This window comes from Mixophyes fleayi, chromosome 7 (genome assembly GCF_038048845.1).
Source record: "Mixophyes fleayi isolate aMixFle1 chromosome 7, aMixFle1.hap1, whole genome shotgun sequence".
Lineage (NCBI taxonomy): Eukaryota > Metazoa > Chordata > Amphibia > Anura > Limnodynastidae > Mixophyes > Mixophyes fleayi.
Genome location: NC_134408.1, coordinates 1,628,546 through 1,652,024, shown reverse-complemented (window position 1 = coordinate 1,652,024; position 23,479 = coordinate 1,628,546). Strand labels below are relative to the sequence as shown.

Genomic DNA, 23,479 nt, shown 5'->3' with positions numbered 1-23,479 from the left:
TATGATCCTAAGACAAGTCTCCCTATATTGTGTTAGTCATCAGAAGGAGCATAATGGTCGCATGGGACAACCTGGAGCTCTCCGCACCCATTCTTCCTGATGTCCCTATCACATCTGTCCTGCTCCAGAGGGTGACAACATTTAACAGGTGAGTCCTTGTGCAATGGGTACGTGCAACATACACAATTATATCATACATGTGTATGACATGCAAATATCCATTCTCCATGTGTATGATTGGATTCTTTGTATGAGTGGCTATGAAGGGGATGGGACTGGTCGTACAGGTATGCCATAGAGGCCTTTAGTCCAGGCTGTGTGCTCCCTGTGCTGTGCTCAGTGGCAGGCTGGGCTGGGGGGGGCAGTGGGACATCTGCCCCCCCGGGCTGGTCCCATAGTGTGCTGCCTGTGCTGTGCTCAGTGGCAGGCTGGGCTGGGGGAGGGGCAATGGGACATCTGCCCCCCCGGGCTGGTCCCATAGTGTGCACCCTGTGCTGTGCTCAGTGGCAGGCTGGGCTGGGGGGGGGGGGGGGTAGTGGGACATCTGCCCTCCAGGCTGGTACCATAGTGTGCTGCCTGTGCTGTGCTCAGTGGCAGGCTGGGCTGGGGGGGGGGGGGTAGTGGGACATCTGCCCTCCAGGCTGGTACCATAGTGTGCTCCCTGTGCTGTTAGTTATGTGATCCAGCACAGTCAGGTCTGTGCTTTACTCAGATATGTATTAAATCGTTATATTTGCAGTGACTGGATTTTTGACAAATCCTAAGGATAGGAAGTGGTTTGGTGTTAATGCTTATAGGGGTCTATTTATCAAAATAATACCAATAAAAAGAAAGGTTAGGGACAACAGCGCTGCTCTGAGATATGTAGAATGTAAAGCGGCCCATGTGGGTCTGTAAGGGATGAACTCCAAAATTTCCCCAATAGGATATAATAAAAACAGACAAATCTAAAAAGGACCCACGGCGCAAAAATGTGATATGTGAAGGATAGAGCGAACCAATCCATATCCTCCAAACCAAATATTTCTAACAGATGACTTATTATAGGTTTGCTTGCTAAGCAGAAGTGGTCTGGATAAAACAATGCATAAAAAAGCAACAAGTATAAAACATAATCAGAATAGATTCTACTGTAGACAGAGAATTAATGCAAACTAAAAAAAATGACTAGATGATAAAAGTCCACAAGATTGTCCTTAAAATAAATGTCCAAAAAGGCTCCAATTTCAGTATACAAGGTAGATGCCAATATGCAACCGATAGGTGCACATTTTTAGTTTGTATTATTACTCTGTCTACAGTAGAATCTATTTAGATTATGTTTTATAATTGTTGCTTTTTTATGCATTGTTTTATCCAGACCACTTCTGCTTAGCAAGCAAACCTGTAATAAGTCATTTGTTAGAAATACTTGGTTTGGAGGATATGGATTGCTTCGCTCTATCCTTCACATATCACATTTTTGCGCCGTGGGTCCTTTTTAGATTTGTCTGTTTTTATCAAAATGATACCAATAAAAATATGACTTTATTGAGATTTGTATTCGAACACTGTAGCAGCTGAACATCACGCAGCTTTCATAACGTAAAGCTATCCAGACCGATGAGACTTACTTATCGCTCCAGGCACTTGCCCATGGCATTCATGGATCTGGGAACCAATTTAAAGCTCCAGTTCCACTGCTATTAAAAAAATGCTAACAAAACGTTTATATATTATATCTAAATCCCAATGAAAATAATAACAACTCTAATAATATTCACATTAGCTGGGTAACAAGTAGCCTATATTGGTTCTGATTTGCTTCAGGTCAGCGTTCCAGGAAGCCGTGTCTCTTGCTCTGAATGTTCCGCCATGGAAAGTTACATTGTTACCTGGCATTCAATACAACAATACATTGTGTCAGCAGATGGACTTCTTCATCATTGGTAATGTGATGTGATTGTATTTTGTCATTTCTGACAATCATCTGCTACACCTTTCTTGGTTGTCTCTGTGATCCTTCTCTTGCCTCTTCTTTCCCCCTCTCTCCATCTCTTCATCTCTCACCTGTGTGGACCAAACAGTCAAGGACAAGCCATAAATAGTGTTGGGGCTCTACAGTGGAACATATGATCTTTGTACAGAGATTTGTTTAAAACCATGATTTTCTTGCATTAGTTTTATTGCTGCCTCTCATCACTGCTATGTGCTATTGGGGGATGCCTCTCCTTCCACAGCCTTGTCCTCATTAACATATCATTCATCTCCTGATTTACTCTGTGCTGCTGGAGGACCCTGCTCCTTCCACTATATAACTCTCAGTCTGTGGCTTCCTGCTACCTCCATTCCCCTCCTCACATCATGTCACTGCCCCTGTCACATGCAGTCCTGTCCTCACTAACACATCACTCATCTCCTGATATACTCTGTGCTGCTGGGGACCCTGCTCCTTCCACTATATAACTCTCAGTCTGTGGCTTCCTGCTGCCTCTATTCCGCTCCGTACATCATGTCACTGCCCCTGTCACATGCAGCCCTGTCCTCACTAACACATCACTCATCTCCTGATATACTCTGTGCTGCTGGGGAACCTGCTCCTTCCACTATATAACTCTCAGTCTGTGGCTTCCTGCTGCCTCCATTCCCCTCCTCACATCATGTCACTGCCTCTGTCACATATAGCCCTGTCCTCACTAACACATCACTCATCTCCTGATATACTCTGTGCTGCAGGGGACCCTGCTCCTTCCACTATATAACTCTCAGTCAGTGGCTTCCTGCTGCCTCCATTCCCCTCCTCACATTATGTCACATACAGCCCTGTCCTCACTAACACACCACTCATATCCTGATATATTCTGTGCTGCAGGGAACCCTGCTCCTGCCACTATGTAACTCTCAGTCTGTGGCTTCCCACAGGGTTTTAACAAGTCCACGGCAGTTTGGTGAACTTGTTTAGAGAAATAAGGATAGCAGTTATTAAGTTTTAGATTTAATATACAAAAAGGTACAATGCTTACAGGTAATAAAAACAATTAAATAACAATTGACATGCAAATATAAAATTCATAACAGTTCTAAAAACAAATGCAATGAGTGTACAGAGCATAACTTACGTTTGATAATATGTATGCCTGGGGCAGGAAGAAGAAATGGACAGTCCTTCAATTAGATTGATCCCCAAGAGCTGACAATTTCTTGTAACTGGTCTCAGCTTTTTAAAGACACTCATACACCTTACCCTACCTCCAGGGGGTTGTGGTCTGTGACACTGTTTACAACCACAATTTGCATGTTCCCTGATTTAATACCCAATTCTACTATATGACCTAACTTTCCTGTGGAGTATCACGCGGACCCAATTTTATTATTAATAGATCCACTACGAATTTGCCAATTTATTGATACCAAACAGGTCTAGGTCCAGTGTATTAGTTGAGCTTATACTCATTCCCTCAATTTCTTTATGTGACAGAATGCTTTATTTGACGTATGGGCTGCCATTCATCATGCTATTTATAAATATGTGGTTGATGACTCCTTTTATTGATTTTAAGTGGTATTTTAAAAACTGAAATATATTTTCCTATACAAAATATAGCATCTGGCCTCCTTGTGTAGATCACAAGCTGTGAATGGCTCCCTCCCGTTTGTCCAAAGTCTCTTTAGTTGTCAAAAACTCTCCTATGTCAGGATGTAGCTCACCCCGGGGGCCTTTGAAGCTGCTCAGCTTCCCCTGAAAGCATAGAGGTGAACATTTATCCTGTATAAAGAACAGGCTACAGCCAATTGTAACATTGCAGAACTTTGAAATAAATAACAGTTTATTTGCAGTTAAACACTCAGTTAAAACATTTTACAGCATATTAGAAACAGCTTCACTCAGTGCAAAATATTGAGCTCAACCTTATTGTGACCTGGGATAGATTGGTTACTTCCCTGATGCCTGGGGAAATGTCATTCTATACCATGCTTTCCAACACTCCAAATTTCAGGTAGGTCTCCTGGACTACAGAGGGGGCAGGATGCGGGAGAATTGCACTCCCACCACGCCCCCTGACCGGCATCTCCTGGAGGGTCCCAACTGGAAGTAGGAAAGTATGTTCTATACATTTATGGTCAGAGCCCCCCTAGTGTCATAGGGACTGGTGCAGAGGGGATATCCGCCATTATGCATAGGATGTCTTGCATTAAATCACTCTGCCATGCCCAGAATGTGGGTACACATGTATGCAGACTTACTGCACTTGGAGAGGCGTGATGGAGGCGAGATACGGCGTTCTTATACAGTCTGAGTACAAAGAAGGTGTATGTACCAAAACACAGAGACCTACAGATACGCACATGGGGGCTAAGTCTTTAGGGAGAGCAAGACAAAGAGTAAATGTTCTCTGGGACAAACCATGTTACAATGTAAGGGGTGCAAATTAGTTTATTATTTTGCATATTAGTTAAACACTGGCTGTTTTTTCATGTAGCACACAAATACTTGATAGTTTATTTTTACACTGAAATGTAAAGTTGATCTAGGACATGCCCTATCCTAACATAAATCTGTCCCCACGTTTTAAATTTACCTACCCTCCAATGCAACATGGTTTTGGCCAGGTGCAAAGTTACTCCTTTTTTATGCTTTCCTCTCTTAATGACTTAGGCCCTAGGTCTTTATAGGAGGTGCAGTGGGGAGAGTTGTGGCTATTATTCGGGACAAATCTCACCAGTCGGTTGTATGATGTGTGATATAACGAGTCTGCTAAGCTGTGTTTGTCCGGCACAGTCGCCATATTACCATATTCAGTAGATGGTTTGCAGGTGACATTCTGGTTGTATACTCGGTATTCTTGGTGATCTATGAAGATAATCGGTTTTATCATTAGTTTTTGTAACTGCGCTGTTAATGTGAGCTTAGAACGACAGGTCGCAGCTTCTCGCACCTACTCGTATTTCTATCCATTAACACTTGTAATCTGCCCTTGTTTCTCGGTAAGAATTTCCTATCACTGTTTTGTTTTTGACTTTCCTTATTTTTTTTGCTAATCAATAGGACCTGATTATTTCTATTTATCGATTTGTAGCTGGAATGGGTTAAAGTCTGTCTGTTATGTAGTTGTTATTTTGTTGTAGGTCTTATTATTTGGTATAATGCTCTTTCTACTATATAACATGCTTGTGGCATGAATGGTGCCATACACACATACGTGACATCCAGGAAGAAGTCCACCGTGCTCCGTGATGGCTGGAGAGTGACACCATCATTACACAGTCCTGATGCTAATTTATCATCATATTGCTGTACACTTATAGACAAGTGGTTGTAACTACCTAGGATCTGTGTATGACACAAGCGCTCCTCTGTCACTCACTGATCCCGTCTCTATCCAGCTAGTTTCATCATTTTATAATTGTTTCTTCCATTAGCACACCACAATAGGAGTTAATCACCTGCGCTCTCAACAAGGCGGCATCTAGTGATCACTTACTCATATTAGTGATACATAATAAAACTAATCCTCAGCTCATCACACAGAACAATAAATGTGGGCTGCTGGGTTATTGTCACCTGAGGAAGTGACAATGACAGAGAGATGTTAGACATCCTGGGATTAGGGGAGGGTCGTAGTCCAGAGAGAAGGGACGATTTATAAAGAGCGTCACAGCTGTGACCTCAGCAGAGGTGTCAGTGTAATAAATTGTCACTGGTACCAACAGAATAAAACATATTTATGGCATAGGCATTATTAGTGTGATACATATGTGCAAGAATGTTGTCAATGCTAATATAAATTCCTTAGTATACAAGTTTAGCTGAATAGTTGGATCCTACACACATGTACGTTTGGGCAAAGTGACCGTTTAGTCCTATCAGGGTCTCTGTATGAAGATGATGGACTAATGATGAAAAAATCCATAGCACTAGTTTTTAGCATAACATATAGCCTTATTCAGGGCCTGGCTGGCAGACTTTAGCCCAGGGGTGCAAGCACATAGCACTGTCCCATAAGTAGGGGCCCATTTTTAAAGGTTGGTCTCACCGCCAGCCCAGGGAGGGCCCTCTGGGGACCGCTGGGCCCTAGGCAAGTGCCTAGGTTGCATAGTGGTAAATCCGGCCCTGCATGTGGGTCTATATATTCTACCTCTGTATATAAAACAGTGGCCATGGATAGTTCCTAATACTCCAATACGTGTCCCATATTTATGATATAGATTCTCCCGGCAATAGGGACTGTCCTTAGAATGTATCATTCAGTAACACATCGTTAATCCTGCTATGTTTTATTTCCACCTCTCCTGAGAGTTTGTACCCCGCCACCTCAGCTGGGAGGTGAATCACTGTCCCTACCACCCTCCCTGTAAGGTTACGTTTTCCACTGGATAGTGACAGGGATTTATAACGCACCTCTGGGTGTGACAACAAGATCACTAATCTCATGTAATTCCCAGGAACAAAAAAAGACCTGTTCCTCCGTTCCCCGGTGTCAATCACTCTCCCCACCCTCAGCCGCTTGTCTGTTGTCAGATGTCTGGCTTCTCTGTATAGAGAGAAGTATTATGTAGGGTTAGATGGAGACACAACAAACACCGTCTATCTATGTGATATCTGCCTCTAGGGTCCAATACTCTTCATGTAGGAGATACAACACTAGGCCATGTGATTACAGCACTGGCCTGGCACGGTAAGGGTTAAATGACCTCTTCGCTGGACCAGTCTCGCGCGCGGGACGCATCCAGCCGTGTCACACATGTGCAGCGCAACTTGAGCGCTCAGTTCCACTCAGCGGGGGGAAAAATAGATTTAAAATTTTTAAAAACTAACAAAAATATTTTGAAAGTATTCACAAATGAAAAAATACTTTATTTAAATAATAATAATAATAATAATATTAATAATGATCATTTTCCTCTTCACCCTCTTCTGCTATTATCATCCTGACATGGGCCTGTTACTCCGACCCCCCATGATCTCTGTCCCCCCACTTCTGTCATTCTGTTACCTGAATCAGATAAATACCTTCAATTCATTACTGCAGATACTGCAATGGGAAAACCAGAAGTAAAACTGCCCTGTGACTGATTGTGTAACTTCATCTCTACAGGGTATAATGACACAGCCGCCCTGGCCTTACTGCCAAATCAGGAGTCTCTGAAGCCATATTATGGGTCCTGTCTCGGAAATGAAGGTACGTCATCTAACACCTGTCTAAATGACACCAATAAATAAACACATTGGGCCTGATTCATTAAGGAAAGGAAAGCAAAAAAAAATAGTAACTTTGCACCTTGGCAAAACCATGTTGCATTGGAGGGGGTGGTAAATGAAAAATGTGGGGACAGATTTATAGTTGGGGTAGAGCATGTCCTAGATCAACTTTATACTTCAGTGTACAAATAAAGCTATCAAGTATTTGTGTGTTACATGAAATAACAGCCAGTAATTAATGTATGTGCAAAATAATAATCTCATTTGCACCCCTTGTATTGTAACATGGTTTTATCCAGGAGAAAATTTACTAATTTTTAGCCTTACTTTCCTTGATAAATCAGTCCCAACATGTACTGAGAACGTGATTGTGCAGAAATGCCCCATCCTGCCCCCTATATAACTCCATCATCTTGGGAACTGCCCCATCAGGTCATTCTGCCCCTACATTTGTGGATCCAGGTGGAAAAAGCCTGGTTTAATGTGTAATAAAACCACTTCTCAGTCCTTCCCACCTCAGTCTTATTGTGCCTGGTTTAGCCTCAGATACACTGTAACTTAATATCTTACTTTTGTGTGTTTCAATGTGTTTATCACGTGGGAATTACACGCTCCTGGTCTGTCCATTAAAGGTATCGGAAGACTCCTAATGTCGAGGAAAACGTCTCTACAGCCAACCACTGAACCAGGATAACCCCCTCTCTAATCCCCGAATCTCATGAAGGTCCCCCCTTCCACATAAGGGAATCTAGGTGGCATATGATCTGCATGAGGGCGGCTACCCACCATGCTGTCAGCCACTTCCTCCATCAGAGACCCAGCGATATAACAATAAAGATTATAATCATGTCCGCTCACTCGCATGCTTAGTATAAGCCCAGAAGGATTCAGTGTGGGGAAAGGACTTTGATGAGGGCCACACCTAGGTGCATGCCTAGCTCACATAGGAGAAAGGGTCATTATGTGCGCTGGGCAAACCATCCAAAATCAAGACACGTTGCAGTACGTATGGAGTGCACCCCGCGTACTCTCTTATGAATGCGCTATTTATCTCCTTACATGTCTCCTGCATGTTTAACAGTGACTGAAAGCTCTATAATGGTGGTATAATAACTAGAATGGCTCAGTCTGTGACTGCATGTATGATCTGAGTAATAAGTGTGGTTATGTTACATGTGTGATATCAAACATGGCTCAGCCTTGGACTGGATGTAGGAACTAAAGATAATTCTTGGAAACTCTCTAATCTCATGTTACTGTCCACTCGGTGACTCATCTTATTTTACCTTTAGGGTCATTACTGTCCAGAGCCAGCGTGAATCTGGTAAACATCACACAATTCCTGGTCATCGTATATGTCTTCTTCATGTCCTGATCCCTCAAGTTCCGGAGATCCCTCAAGTTCCGGAGATCTCTCAAGTTCTGGAGGCCTCTCATGTTCCTGAGGCCTCTCATGCTCCAGAGACCCCTCATGTTCCGGAGACCCCTCATGTTTCGAGGATCCCTCATGTTCCAGACCCCTATCACGTTCCAGAGCCCTATAATGTTCCAGAGAGCCTTTACCCTGTATGATAGTGAAAGTAAGAAATATTAACCTTTTATTCTGTAATCAGTGCCCTCTGTATAGACTGATTGTTACCATTAGCCCCACTCCCCATGTACTCCTGTCTGTACCCTTCTGACATACACTGCTCTGTAATAACTGAATAAAAGTTTAATTACGCTCATTGTTCCGGAGTTACACTGTTTAGGGCTGGACAACAGACGGAGGTGTCAGGTAATAGGGAAAGAAAATTGTCTAAAATGAGGACTTCTGTATCTAACCCGGTTAAGTTCATCCCGCAACATGAACAATAAAACCACTGACGCTACTCTGAGGTAATTTATTAGTTACCAGGTAAATCATTTTATTCACTTAAGATGACCTTAATTTATTGGCTTTAACTGAACGTATTTGTAACCGTTATTCTACAGTGAGACCATTTTATCCTCTATTTGCCTCGGGGAAAGAGCTGACCCTTACCACCCCGGGGCTGCTCAGGGTCACTCAACCTCATTTATTTTCTTAATAATTTGTGGTAAAGACTTCTTCTCTTGTCCGCAGATTGATAAATAGGCTCATAGTCATCATAATAGAGAGGAATAAAGTCAGGAAGTCACATGGTCCAGGGCAAGTGATGGATAGAAAACTGTCTTTGATGGACATGTAGAAAGAGGTGTTGTGATAGCTGTATATGTTGTATATGTATATAATATATATAGATATACACATGTGTATGTCAGTGATGTACGCTGACAGCTGTACACTCTATATCTATATACACAACATGACATTGTTATGTATGTTGTGAAGCTCACACGCTGTAACATGCTCTGCCTCTTACTATTAGGGACAGGTGTGAGGTGCCTGACCCCAATCTAATCCCTACTCCTCCCTAACTTGTTACAGAAACATAAAAAATGCCTCACTCACAGGGATGGGCTGAGGAGGGGAGAGAAGAATAGGAGACGTGTCCAATATTAAAGATGCAGAAAATGTCTCTAGTTCCCGGTTACACAGGCAGCCTGCACTGACATAGCACAGACTGGAGGGATCTATACATACCTGTCTATAGGTAGGTAGGGATCTACAGCTGGACACTATACACACCTCTATATAGGTAGGGATCTACTGCTGGAAACAAAACATAGCTCTCTATAGGTAGGGATCTACAACTGGACACTACACATAGCTCTCTATAGGTAGGGATCTACAACTGGACACTACATATAGCTCTCTATAGGTAGGGATCTACAGCTGGACACTACAGATAGCTCTCTATAGGTAGGGATCTACAGCTGGACACTATAAATAGCTCTCTATAGGTAGGGATCTACAGCTGGACACTACATATAGCTCTCTACAGATAGGGATCTACAGTTGGACACTACAGATAGCTCTCTATAGGTAGGGAACTACAACTGGACACTACATATAGCTCTCTATAGGTAGGGATCTACAGCTGGACACTACAGATAGCTCTCTATAGGTAGGGATCTACAGCTGGAAACTACAAATAGCTCTCTATAGGTAGGGATCTACAGCTGGACATTACAGATAGCTCTATATAGGTGGCGATCTACAGCTGGACACTACATATAGCTCTCTACAGATAGGGATCTACAGTTGGACACTACACATACCTCTCTATAAATAGGGATCTTGAATTGGCAATTACACACACACACAGCTCTCTCTAGGTAGGGATTTACAGCTGGACACTACACATAGATCTCTATAAGTAGGGATCTTCAACTTCAACTTGAAATTACACAAATATATCTTTAGGTAGGGATCTACAATGGGACATTACACACAGAGATCTTTCTAGGTACGGATCTACAACTGGACATTACACTATACACAGTCATCTCTAAGTAGGGATCTACAGCTGGACAACACACACACAGCTATCTCTAGATAGGGTTCTATAACTGGACATTACACTACACACAGCTATGTCTAGGTTGAGATCTATAAATGAACATTACACACACAGCTAACTCTAGGTAGGGACTTTACACCACACAAAGTTATCTATAGGTATATATCTATAACTGGACATTATGCTACACAGCTATCTCTAGTTAGGGATCTGCAACTGGATATTACACTACACAGCTATCACTTTCTAGAGATCTACAACTGGACATTACACAGCATAGCTCTCTTTAGGAAGGGATCTACATCTGGGCATTATACACATACACCTATCTCTAGTTTGGGATCTAAATCTGGAAATTACACTACACAGCTATCTCTAAATAGGGATCTACAGCTGGACATCACAGCTATCTTTATGTAGGAATCTGCAACTGAACATTACACACACAGCTTTCTCTAGGAGAGGATCTATAACTGGACATTACATTTCACACAGCTATCTCTAGGTAGGGATTTACAGCTGTACATCACACTTCACACAGCTATCTCTGGGTAGGGGTTACACTACACTCATTTACTGAACAGGGGTAGATACTTAAAATTGCGCTATTTTTTAACTGCTGTCTGATAACCATAAATGGAAGTATGTCAAACCACCCCAAAAAATGAATATCATTATAATAATATAATGGTGTCGTTGATAATCTGGATAATCTCACAAAGATACAGGTAAATGTTGCTTAAAGTCAGAGAAAAGGGAGTATTTAGTGTAAGAATTTTTGCTAATATTGATCTGTGCTGGAGTAAGTACGTTGTAGCCCAAACCACACTGTAGGGAACACAAATCTGTATTGTATTACTTTGTACCAATATGTTCCATGTGTACTACTGCTTTGACTTTGTAGATATATAGTATAATATCTGGACAAAAATCTGAATACTGTAGTGGGGTGACAATGCCGCCCAAAAATCTAGAGCTAGCCATCAGCAGAGAAATGCGTTAAGTGCTATATATCTGCATACACTTTGAGAGTTGTCTTACCTGCATCTGACCTCTATATCTATACACAGGATAAGCTATATGTTCCATTGATGTATACACATCACTATATAATATAGTGTTGCACTTATGTATTGATAAATTATACAGCAGCCCTGCTCTAGTTCCTATATACACAGCTCAGCTATGTCTCAATGCTGCATTCACATCACTATATATTATACTGTGACACTGATGTACTATAACATTGCAGTTCTACACTGATCCCTCTATCCATACACAGAATAAGTTATATGTCCCCTTGCTGTATGTACAGAACTGTACAGGTGTCATCTGCATGTGTCCACATTCAGGTTTGATAATCTGGTAAAATAAAAAGCCCTCTGTCAGGGAGTGGTACCCTCCTGGTCTATAGAAGGGGGTGAATCACTCAGGGAGGAGATACTTTTGGAGTTTATGAAGGGAGGAGGCTATAAGCATGATGTATAGGAGCTATGCATTGTAGCACATTCTAAAAGCCTTAACTCACCTGAGTGACAATCTCTGTCACCAACACACTGGTGGATTGGAAATCGATCTGTACATATCTCCAGTATATTTCTTCTCTGGGTACCAGAATATATTACTTTCTGTGGTGTCCTTCCATCCTGGTGTCTAGCCATCAAACATCTTTCCTCCCCACCGCTCTCTCTGAGCTGTGGAGGGGTCATTCACTTGGATCTTCCTGGTGTAGCTTGGATACTGCAAGAATACGGAGACCATGAGACATCACTATCTGTGGTTGCTGACAGTTCTCCTCATCACAAGTGAGTACACTCAATACTCCTGTCTTTGGATAAGATTACACTTAAGTAGGTGCATTCTAACTTGTCAATAACTATTGTAATTCAGTTCATTTTAACAATATTGGAAACCACCCTGGGCTCATAAAGAAAGAGGGACCACCTAGAAAATCATGGGGTAATTCCCTGCCACCAATGTGAAATCCTTGCCTGGGAAGTATTTCCCTCTCACTCCCTACCATTCAATGACTGCAATGGGACTGATCTGAAGTGAAATGATGGTAAAGGGGGTTTATGTGCAATAACCTCCATCATTGCTTTATCTCCAGGTAACTACACTCCTGGGGGTAATTTACAGGTGACTCAGTGTCACTTTTTACATATGAATAATGAAAATCTGTGTTAGATTATGTCATAAAACATAAGGACAATGAGCGGGCACATTACTAGGGATTAATTGAGATTATATCTGTAACCAGTCAGATCAGATCTGGTCATCAAACTCCATATCAAACATTATACATAAGAACTACAAAAAGAGGAAGAAGAGGGAGCAAAAAGAAAAAGCTATTACCACCAAAACATGAACTTTAACCTATCTATCTACACCTCAAACTTTTCTGACTAGTAAGGGACTATCCTTATCCTCCACTATTATCATTACTATTATTATGCTTTATTTAAAAGGCGCTGTACTCAGGGGCTAGAACATACAACACAATGACAAGATTACATATGTACAGATAATAACAATGGGTACGTAGAACCGAAGTGATAAATGCAGAACAAATCACCCATTATCCATAGACAGTTCAGCATAAGGAAACCCAGGGACAGCTAGGAGGATGGAGAGTGGGGAATACAATATGCTTCACTGATCAGCAGCCAACATCTGTTATAGCAACTTATAACAAATTCCTGTTTATGCATTTAGAAAACATAGTTGCACATACGTGAACAAGTTACAATGAGATGAGGTTCAGGTAAAAGAGAAGGAGAGTTGTAGCAGTTGATGTACTTCAAAACCAAATTAGCTTGATCTTTGTACAGTTACATTGGTGTATTAGGAATGTATGTTTAAAGCAATGTTTTGAATCCATGAACCTATATAAAAGGAGATACTGAGTGTATAAACAAGATAGATACTCACCGGGAGGAGAATAATTCAGAGACTATGGTGCTCATGAAGAGTTTCGACCAAATGCAGTAAAAGATATACGCATGGAAAAGCGCATTTACATGCAGCCGTGCACTCAGAGCATCTCCAAATGCATGAAGCTGTACATTAATAGCATTGCACCAGATTTATGTCGGGAGTAGCTAGTACGTATATCCCCCCTCCCCCCATTAGCGTAGTTATTGTTGTACACAATACAATAATGTAATGAAGTGTCACATATACAAGCTAGAATATTGTCTGGACAGTGTTAATTATAAATGTATATACACAACAGAGATTATGGTCAGTTATTTATAAATAAGACATTTGAATTTACCATATAAAATGTAATTAAATCAGATCACAATGCTGCTTTCTTTTGTATTGTTTTCTTAATTTAAATGCAAATACTTTCAGCTGAATCAGCCAATCAGCAACGGCTTCTTGTATAGTAATCCCACCTTACTCTCTGCTTTAATAATCATGGGTTCATCTTGTGCCATTGATCTTAACTCTTTCTGTTCCAATATGGCCAACATGGCCAGATTAGATCTGTGTTTTCTAAAGGGAGAGGGACAGTTCTCATTATCTGACAAGTAATGTTCTAGAACTGTACACCTACAGAAAGATATGACACTGAGTTTATTTTGGAATTATTTAGCTTTTATTTTAAAGCATACTTCTTTACATCTTAACCAAAAGTATTATTTGCAAACCTCATGGGACGGCCATGGGGACCAGATTTGCCTCAAGTTTTGCTATAAATGAGGCTATATAAGAATAGATACATTTGGAATGGCCCCTTTGCAAAAAACTAGTTATTTATGGCCAGTACTTTATGATACTTTCTTTATCTGGAGTTGGGATATCAGTTCTATCACCAGATTTGTATATAACATGAATAAGATTCAAATGGATCGATTAAAAAATATTTTTTCAAATAACTAAGAATAAGACCAGTACTGACTCACACTGGAGAATGAAAACAATTGGTTACCACCTATACCCTTCGGTTGTTATAGATGTAGCAATAACTTCTATATCACACTTAGTATTACACAAACTAGAATTTCCAAATTTAAATCTAGTGTGACAGGAGAATAATATAACATTAAAAGTTTAATTTATTGTGAAAATACAAATGCTATTTATTTGTTGCAGCGTAACTGAGGCTTACAATATGTCAGTTCCGCGATACACAAACTAAAGTGGTCATTTCTGGAACGTGGCCATTAATTTTAAAGAAAATAGAAACACACAGTATTATTATAATTTGATACTTGTAGTCTGTTTATGTTAATGATTTTTTTAAAAATATTTAGTTACATTTTCAAAGGAATTAATATTGATATAATTAAAGATATACACTTGGCAAAATAATTTGTGTACCTATTAATTTGGACCAATAATTTTATTAACCTGATTTATGTACATTGCACTAGAATTGAATCTTTTTAGATTAAAAATGTAATACTATTTTTAGTTAAAACAATTAATTTTAATATTATAATATATGCAACTATAATGATTTAAGGCTACTCACTCCAATTCATTAGGAAATTTAGATATAGAGAGGGTTAATCATTTACTGTGGTGTTCTCCCATTGGGTACCCTAGATGTAAAAGAGGTTCTATAGGAATGGTTCCTGTACACTTCTGTAGACTACAGTTCAACCTGTTCTGCTCCCTGGGATGAGGCCTAGTACGCCACCTCCAGTTGCCTGTCTCCAGGTGCCAGCTCCAGTTGCCTGTCTCGATGAGCCAGTTCCAGGAGCATGTCTCATGGTGCCAGCTCCAGCTGTCTGTCTCGAGACGCCAGTTCAGCCCCCTGTTTTGAGTCATCAGCCTCTGTAGTCTGCTCTGAGGTGCTCCATCTCCTGTTCCGAGGTGCCAGCCTCCGTTTCATGTTCCACACTGCCAGCCTCCGTCTTCAGTTCCACGCTGCCAGCCTTTGTCTCCGCTCAAGAGACTTTACCAGCTCCAGAGGAGTCGCTGCCCTTGCAGTCCACTCCAGAAGGGGTGCCGCCCATACAGTCCGCTCCAGATGGGGCCATGTCTGTCCAGTCCCCTCCAAACAGGGGCCCTGTCCCTCCACATTTCAGAGGGTGCCATGTCCCTCCAGTCTGCTCCAGAGAGGGCCTTTTACCTTTAGTCTGCTCCCTGGAAGCAGCAAAAGCCCCTCCTACTGTGGTTAGAGGGCGCATTTGGGAGAAAGAAAGGGGACAGTGGCCAGGCAAACCCTCCCGGTCGCCAGCAACACAACAGACAGGGTGTCATAGGATGTCCATCCTGTCACACAGTTAAATAAAATAAATAAGAATAATAATAATATATAATGAACAATACAATTAACGGGGAACCTCAACATTTTAACATATAAAATCCACACTAGTAAACAGTATAACACCTTTTAAGAACTTGGGGTAAGCTTAGCCTTCAAGTAATGGAGCACCCTGAAGATCTCAGGAACATTTCTTTAGTCCATGTTTTCTGAGAAACGAGGTACAGACAAAGTGAAAGCCACCCCCCTGTCTCCTCACAGGTTGTAAAACTCACACCCATTATAGGGGCCTAATCCCACTTATAATGTCAGTGTTGGTGCATCAGGAGTTTGAATTATGTCTATCTACCCCCACTCTCTCTCTCCTTCTTTCTCATATATATATATATATAATTTCTCTCTCGCTCTCTCTTTTTCCTGTTCTCTCTCTCTCTTTATCCGTCTTTCTCTCATTCTCTCTCTATCCCTCTCTCTTTCTTTCATTCTCTGTCTCTCATTCTCTCTCTCTATCTATATATATATATATATATATATATATATATATATATATAATTTCTCTCTCGCTCTCTTTTTCCTGTTCTCTCTTTTGCTCTCTCTCTCTCACACACTATATTTATATATATATATGTATATGTATAATTTTTTCTCTCTCTTCCTCTCTCTGTCCCTCTCTCCTTCTCTCTCTCTCTCTCTCTCTCTCTATATTATATATATATATATATATATATATATATATATACATATATATATATATATATATATACATATATAATTTCTCTCTCGCTGTCATTCTCTCTCTCGTTCTCTCTTTCCCTCTTTCCCTCTCTCTTTTTCCTGTTCTCTCTCTCCCTCTCTTTCTCTCTCTCTCTCTCTCTCTTTCTCTCATTCTCGCTCTCTCTTCTCTCTCTATCTTTCTCTCATTTCCTCTCTCTCTCTCATTCACTATCTCTCTCTTCTCGCTCTCTTTCTCTCATTCTCTCTCTAATTTCTCTCTCGCTCTCAATCCCTGTCTAGTTCTCTCTCTCCCTTTCTTTTTCCTGTCCTCTCTCTTTCTTTCTTTCTTTCTCTCTCTATCCCTCTCCTTCTTTCTCCCCCTCTCTCTCTCTCTCTCTCTCTCTCTCTCTCTCTCTCTCTCTATATATATATATATATATATATATATATATATATATAATTTCTCTCTTGCGCTCTATTTTTCCTGTTCTCTCTCTATCCTTCTTTCTCTCATTCGATCTCTCTCATCCTCTTTCCTCTCTCTCTTTCTACCATTCTCTCTCTCTCTCTCTCTCTCTCTATCACTCTCTTTCTTTCATTCTCTTTCTCTCATTCTCTCTCTCTCCCTCTCTCTTTCTCTATCTCTCTCTCCCTCTCTCTATCCCTCTCTCGTTCTCGCTCTCATTCTCTCTTGTATATTAGATATACATCTTGATTCAGACATCTGAGCTTAAGGATGTTTTGTTACACAGGACGGACATTGAACAACTTATTTCTCTTTCAGGTTTTCAGCAGATATTGACTTCCACAGGTAAGTCCACCACCCTCCATCCATATTACTCCCATCCTGAAATAGAACAGACCTCTGTTTCCCAGCCCCCCTTTCTATCCACTGTGGGTGATGACAGATGCTGGTTCTGTACAGGTTGTGGAAAACCAGTGATATCCGATCGCATTGTTGGAGGACAGGACGCTTTGCTAGGAGAGTGGCCCTGGCAGATTAGCTTGAGAAAGAATGGATACCACATCTGTGGGGGAGTCATGATTGACAACCAGTGGGTGCTGAGCGCTGCACACTGCTTCCCACGGTAAGTCACCTACCGTACTTGTATATATTATATAATTTCAGATGGGATGAAGAGAAGACGGAGGAAAGTAAAGAACAGAAAAAAAGGAAGGAGAAGGTATAAAAAACTATAATTCTGATATGTTTCCATGGTCCAGCTGAAGGGTCAGGCCCCAAATTGTGAAAGGTACACTGTAATTACAGTCAGTACCAGCCTAAAATAGGTGCAGGAAATATCTGAGGAGCAGATGGACATAACATCCTTATAGATGTTATTCAGTATCACATTTCAGGACCAATTCTGGCTGCTCCATAGACAAGTTTATTTAAATGTACACAAGGGGGTAAATGTATCAAGCTGAGAGTTTTCCGGCGAGTTTGAAAAACCAATGAGATTCTAGCTATCATTTATTTAATACATTCTACAAAATGATACCTAGAATGTGATTGGTTGCTATAGGCAATATCTCCACTTTTCAAACTCACTCGAAAACTCTCAGCTTGATACATTTACCCCAAAATATTTTACAGCTGTGTAATTAGACTTTTGGGTCCCTTTCTTGATCCACGTTGAGACCGTGTCTGAATTCATTCTGTGATTTCCTCATCTTCCTATCAGGCCCTTCTCAACCTCAGAATACACAGTAAACTTGGGTGCTTACCAGCTTGCTGTACCCACTGGGATCATGTCCACTGTCAGTGCCATCTATGTCTACCCCATGTATAATCGACCAGGGTCCAGTGGAGATATTGCGCTAGTCAAGCTGAAGAATCCTGTGCAGTTCACTGATTATGTGATGCCTATCTGCATCCCGACTCAGGACGTCCAGTTCCCTGCTGGCCTCAGCTGCTATGTGACTGGTTGGGGATCCATCAAACAAGGAGGTAAGACATAAGTCTATTCATAGATATAATTATTTACCTACAGATGCATTTAATGGGGGAAGACGCAGACATGGGACAAGTGCTTTACGCCATGAAATATTATGATATTTTAGCACAAAGACAACTCATTATTTTATAAAAAATGATTCTTAATAATATGCACTAACACAGTGAAATGAATGGAGACTGTTTATACTAGTTATTTGACCAGAGATTTTTATCTATATGTCCATGAAACCTCTCAGATCCTGGACACTAATTATAGGATTAATTTGTTGCAATGGAGGCTGTAGCCTCTTATTCTTCTATAAGAAGCAGGTTTGTAGATGGAGCCAAATGTATGTGACGCGGATGGGGCCACTGGAATTTCTGGGATCTAACCGAAACGATGTGTCCTTGCAGTAAGTCTGCCATCTCCACAGACACTACAGATGGTTCAGCTTCCTATCATTGACCGTGCAGCCTGTGATGCCATGTACCATATTAATAACCCTACGCTGGCTGCTAATGCCACCATTATCCAGTGGGACATGATCTGTGCAGGATACGCCAATGGACAGCAGGACGCATGTCAGGTAAGTCCTCACTAAAACCTGAACTGTCCTTCACAATTACTGGCCAGTTAAACACATTCATATGCTAAAGTGACACTCTTCATGTTTCAGGACAACTAAAGCCCTTAGATATGATTGAGATATATTGTTTTAGGGCTCATCTTTATCTTACTCGCAGCTGTAGGGGGCTCGGGTCACCATAAAAATTATCAGTAAATACTTCAAAGGCCTCAAACCTGAATGGGCACCTAAAACACCTCCAGTACAAGGAAAGCTATGGGAAGAGGGATTTTATATAGATTATTATTATTATTATTATTATTATTATTATTATTATTATTATTATTATTATTATTATTAAAGTCCAGTATCCATAAAGCTCCAAAGATTTATAAGAGGAAAACATACTAAACAAGTTAAAATAAAAGGAGGACGTGTGCCCTAATACTAGCTGGGGTTAAGAAGGATGAAACTATGGTGAACGGGAAGTGTACTATAGTGGTGGGAAACCCAATATACTTCAAGGGTAACCAACCTCCAAATGATACACACATTATCCATAAATTCAAGAATAGAAACAGCCCCAAAACAACTTCAGCTCCGCAACATCACTCATCCTACAATCCACCCACATCCCACCTGCTCCAAAATAGCCACACATGCCATTAGATCCCTCCATTTGTCCCAAAACACCCTCAGATTCTATATAGGCCCTGAAACTCCCCTACATGCCACTCTGACCTGCCTGCATATCCCTCACTAGCCATTTGGACATCCCTGCACAACCTTACCAGCCACTTAGAACTCCTCACAAGTAACACTCTCCAAAGGCTCAATCTTCCCCCCATGCCCCTAACATGCCATTTAGTCCTCATCTCATGCTGCTCAGACCTCTCCATACTTACCAACACAGCTGGAGCCCACAGAGGAAATAGGGAGAAAACATGGTGCAGCATGCACTGCACTATCTTCTCCCCTCCTTCTCTGATTGTGTTGAACTAATTCCTCATCTTTAGACTGGATGAGCTGCATGACCTCCCTGCAGTGTGCAGATAACAATGCAGAGAATGAAGTACATCTGGAGCAGGCAACTGGGGGCCATAGGAGAAGGGTTGGTGGGCCACCTGTTGTCCGCCACTGGTGTAATAAGAGGGTGGTGGACTAGTCTGTCTATATAGATTGTTTTACAGTGACCAGTTTGAGGTAGAGAAGTCTGGGACAGTGTAATGGAGTGAGGGAGAGGGTGGTAGAGAAGCCGGAGACAGTGAAATAGAGTAAGGGAGAGGGTGGTAGAGAAGCCGGAGACAGTGTATTGGAGTGAGGGAGAGGGTGGCAAAGAAATCGGGAACAGTGTATTGGAGTGAGGGAGAGGGTGGTAGAGAAGCCGGAGACAGTGTAATGGAGTGAGGGAGAGGGTGGAAGAGCAGAGAAAACAGGGACAGTGTAATGGAGTGAGGGAGAGGGTGGCAGAGCAGAGAAAACAGGGACAGTGTAATGGAGTGAGGGAGAGGGTGGCAGAGAAGAGAAGCCGGGGACAGTGTAATGGAGTGAGGGTGAGGGTGGTAGAGAAGCCGGGGACAGCGTAACAGAGTGAGGGAGAGGGTAGTAGAGAAGCCAGAGACAGTGTAATGGAGTGAGGGAGAGGGTGGTAGAGAAACCGGGGACAGTGTAATGGAGTGAGGGAGAGGGTGGTAGAGAAGCCGGGGACAGTGTTATAGAGTGAGGGAGAGGGTGGTAGAGAAGCCAGAGACAGTGTAATGGAGTGAGGGAGAGGGTGGTAGAGGAGCCGGGGAGAGTGTAATGGAGTGAGGGAGAGGGTGGCAGAGCAGAGAAGCCGGGGACAGTGTAATGGAGTGAGGGAAAGGGTGGCAGAGTAGAGAAGCCGGGGACAGTGTAATGGAGTGAGGGAGAGGGTAGTAGAGAAGCCAGAGACAGTGTAATGGAGTGAGGGAGTGGGTGGTAGAGAAGCCGGGGACAGTGTAATGGAGTGAGGGAGAGGGTGGCAGAGCAGAGAAGCCGGGGACAGTGTAATGGAGTGAGGGAGAGGATGGCAGAGCAGAGAAAACGGAAACAGTGTAATGGAGTGAGGGAGAGGGTGGTAGAGAAGCCGGGGACAGTGTATTGGAGTGAGGGAGAGGGTGACAGAGCAGAGAAGCCGAAGATAGTGTAATGGAGTGAGGGAGAGGGTGGTAGAGAAGCCAGGGACAGTGTATTGGGGTGAGGGAGAGAGTGACAGAGTAGAGATGCCGGAGATAGTGTAATGGAGTGAGGGAGAGAGTGGTAGAGCAGAGGAGCCGGGGACAGTGTATGGAGTGAGGGAGAGGGTGGTAGAGAAGCCGGGGACAGTGTATTGGGGTGAGGGAGAGAGTGACAGAGTAGAGATGCCGGAGATAGTGTAATGGAGTGAGGGAGAGGGTGGTAGAGAAGCCAGGGACAGTGTATTGGGGTGAGGGAGAGAGTGACAGAGTAGAGATGCCGGAGATAGTGTAATGGAGTGAGGGAGAGGGTGGTAGAGCAGAGGAGCCGGGGACAGTGTATGGAGTGAGGGAGAGGGTGGTAGAGAAGCCGGGGACATTGTATTGGAGTGAGGGAGAGGGTGGCAGAGCAGAGAAGCCGGAGATAGTGTAATGGAGTGAGGGAGAGGGTGGTAGAGAAGCCAGGGACAGTGTATTGGGGTGAGGGAGAGAGTGACAGAGTAGAGATGCCGGAGATAGTGTATTGGAGTGAGGGAGAGGGTGGCAGAGCAGAGGAGCCGGGGACAGTGTATGGAGTGAGGGAGAGGGTGGTAGAGAAGCCGGGGACAGTGTATTGGGGTGAGGGAGAGGGTGGCAGAGCAGAGATGTCGGGGATAGTGTATTGGAGTGAGGGAGAGGGTGGCAGAGCAGAGGAGCCGGGGACAGTGTATGGAGTGAGGGAGAGGGTGGTAGAGAAGCCGGGGACAGTGTATTGGGGTGAGGGAGAGGGTGGCAGAGCAGAGAAGCCGGAGATAGTGTAATGGAGTGAGGGAGAGGGTGGTAGAGAAGCCGGGGACAGTGTATTGGGGTGAGGGAGAGGGTGGCAGAGCAGAGAAGCCGGAGATAGTGTAATGGAGTGAGGGAGAGGGTGGTAGAGAAGCCAGGGACAGTGTATTGGGGTGAGGGAGAGGGTGGCAGAGCAGAGATGCCGGAGATAGTGTATTGGAGTGAGGGAGAGGGTGGCAGAGCAGAGGAGCCGGGGACAGTGTATGGAGTGAGGGAGAGGGTGGTAGAGAAGCCGGGGACAGTGTATTGGGGTGAGGGAGAGGGTGGCAGAGCAGAGAAGCCGGAGATAGTGTAATGGAGTGAGGGAGAGGGTGGTAGAGAAGCCGGGGACAGTGTATTGGAGTGAGGGAGAGAGTGACAGAGTAGAGATGCCGGAGATAGTGTATTGGAGTGAGGGAGAGGGTGGCAGAGCAGAGGAGCCGGGGACAGTGTATGGAGTGAGGGAGAGGGTGGTAGAGAAGCCGGGGACAGTGTATTGGGGTGAGGGAGAGGGTGGCAGAGCAGAGATGTCGGGGACAGTGTAATGGAGTGAGGGAGAGGGTGGTAGAGAAGCCGGGGACAGTGTAATGGAGTGAGGGAGAGGGTGGTAGAGAAGCCGGGGACAGTGTATTGGGGTGAGGGAGAGGGTGGCAGAGCAGAGATGTCGGGGATAGTGTAACGGGTTGATGGTGGCAGAGCAAAGAAGTCACTCTAGAATAAGTTCTGTAAATACGTGTTTGAGATGGTAACAACGGAGGTGGTGATAATCATAGTAGGAGTCTGGTAAAGAACAAGAAAATTAAGTTGCATATGTCGATTGGGGCAGAATTGTGAACATCTATATAGTTTCAGGAAAATAATTTTAACCTTTTCTGTTACAGACCTTTCAGTTCAATCAGAAAAAAAATTACAATTACAATAGGTGTGATCTATAAAAATGAAGATGTATTATGGATTTAACTAAACCACATACACTTTTACTCATTAACTTAAGAAGAGCAGGAAGTGGAGATATAACATTTTACAATGACAGACCATTGTGTAGCCAAGTTCAGGCTCCTCCCTTATAGTAAGCTCTATGGCCACTTACCATTAACAGGAACACAATCCTGCCTGGGTTTATCTGCTGTCAGTCACATTGCTGTTCTCTGAATCTCCGTAGGGTGACTCCGGAGGTCCTCTCGCTTGTCGATGGGATGGATCTTGGCTCTTAGCTGGAGTGGTCAGCTGGGGATTCGGCTGTGCGATTCCAGACCGTCCAGGCGTGTACACCAGAGTCACGGCATACTCAGACTGGATCCAACAATATGTGAAAGCCCAGCAGACGCCTGCTAACATCCCCTCTCCTAACCCCACCAACGGCTCAGTGGGCCCTTCATCATTCCTCACCCTTTTCCTCTTCCTCTTGGCTCTTCTTATAAGCAGGTTGGAGTAG

At 42.9% G+C, this 23,479-nt stretch overlaps 2 protein-coding genes across 2 annotated transcripts in view; both read left to right on the top strand.

Annotated features, from left to right (window-relative positions):
* LOC142097151 (uncharacterized) overlaps positions 1–8,903 on the top strand; it is an 18,495-nt gene extending 9,592 nt beyond the window's left edge. Inside the window, exons 7-10 of the mRNA XM_075178763.1 lie at positions 37–148; positions 1,810–1,928; positions 7,077–7,160; positions 8,473–8,903. Of these exons, the coding sequence (XP_075034864.1) occupies positions 37–148; positions 1,810–1,928; positions 7,077–7,160; positions 8,473–8,555 (398 nt within the window). The 3' untranslated portion in view covers positions 8,556–8,903. The remainder of the gene's footprint in view (positions 1–36; positions 149–1,809; positions 1,929–7,076; positions 7,161–8,472) is intronic.
* LOC142098151 (serine protease 33-like) lies at positions 8,616–23,479 on the top strand. Its single transcript, XM_075180699.1, has 6 exons — positions 8,616–8,760; positions 17,325–17,351; positions 17,466–17,628; positions 18,226–18,491; positions 18,894–19,066; positions 23,207–23,479. Exons 1-6 carry the CDS (start codon positions 8,616–8,618, stop codon positions 23,477–23,479), a joined length of 1,047 nt encoding a protein of 348 aa, XP_075036800.1.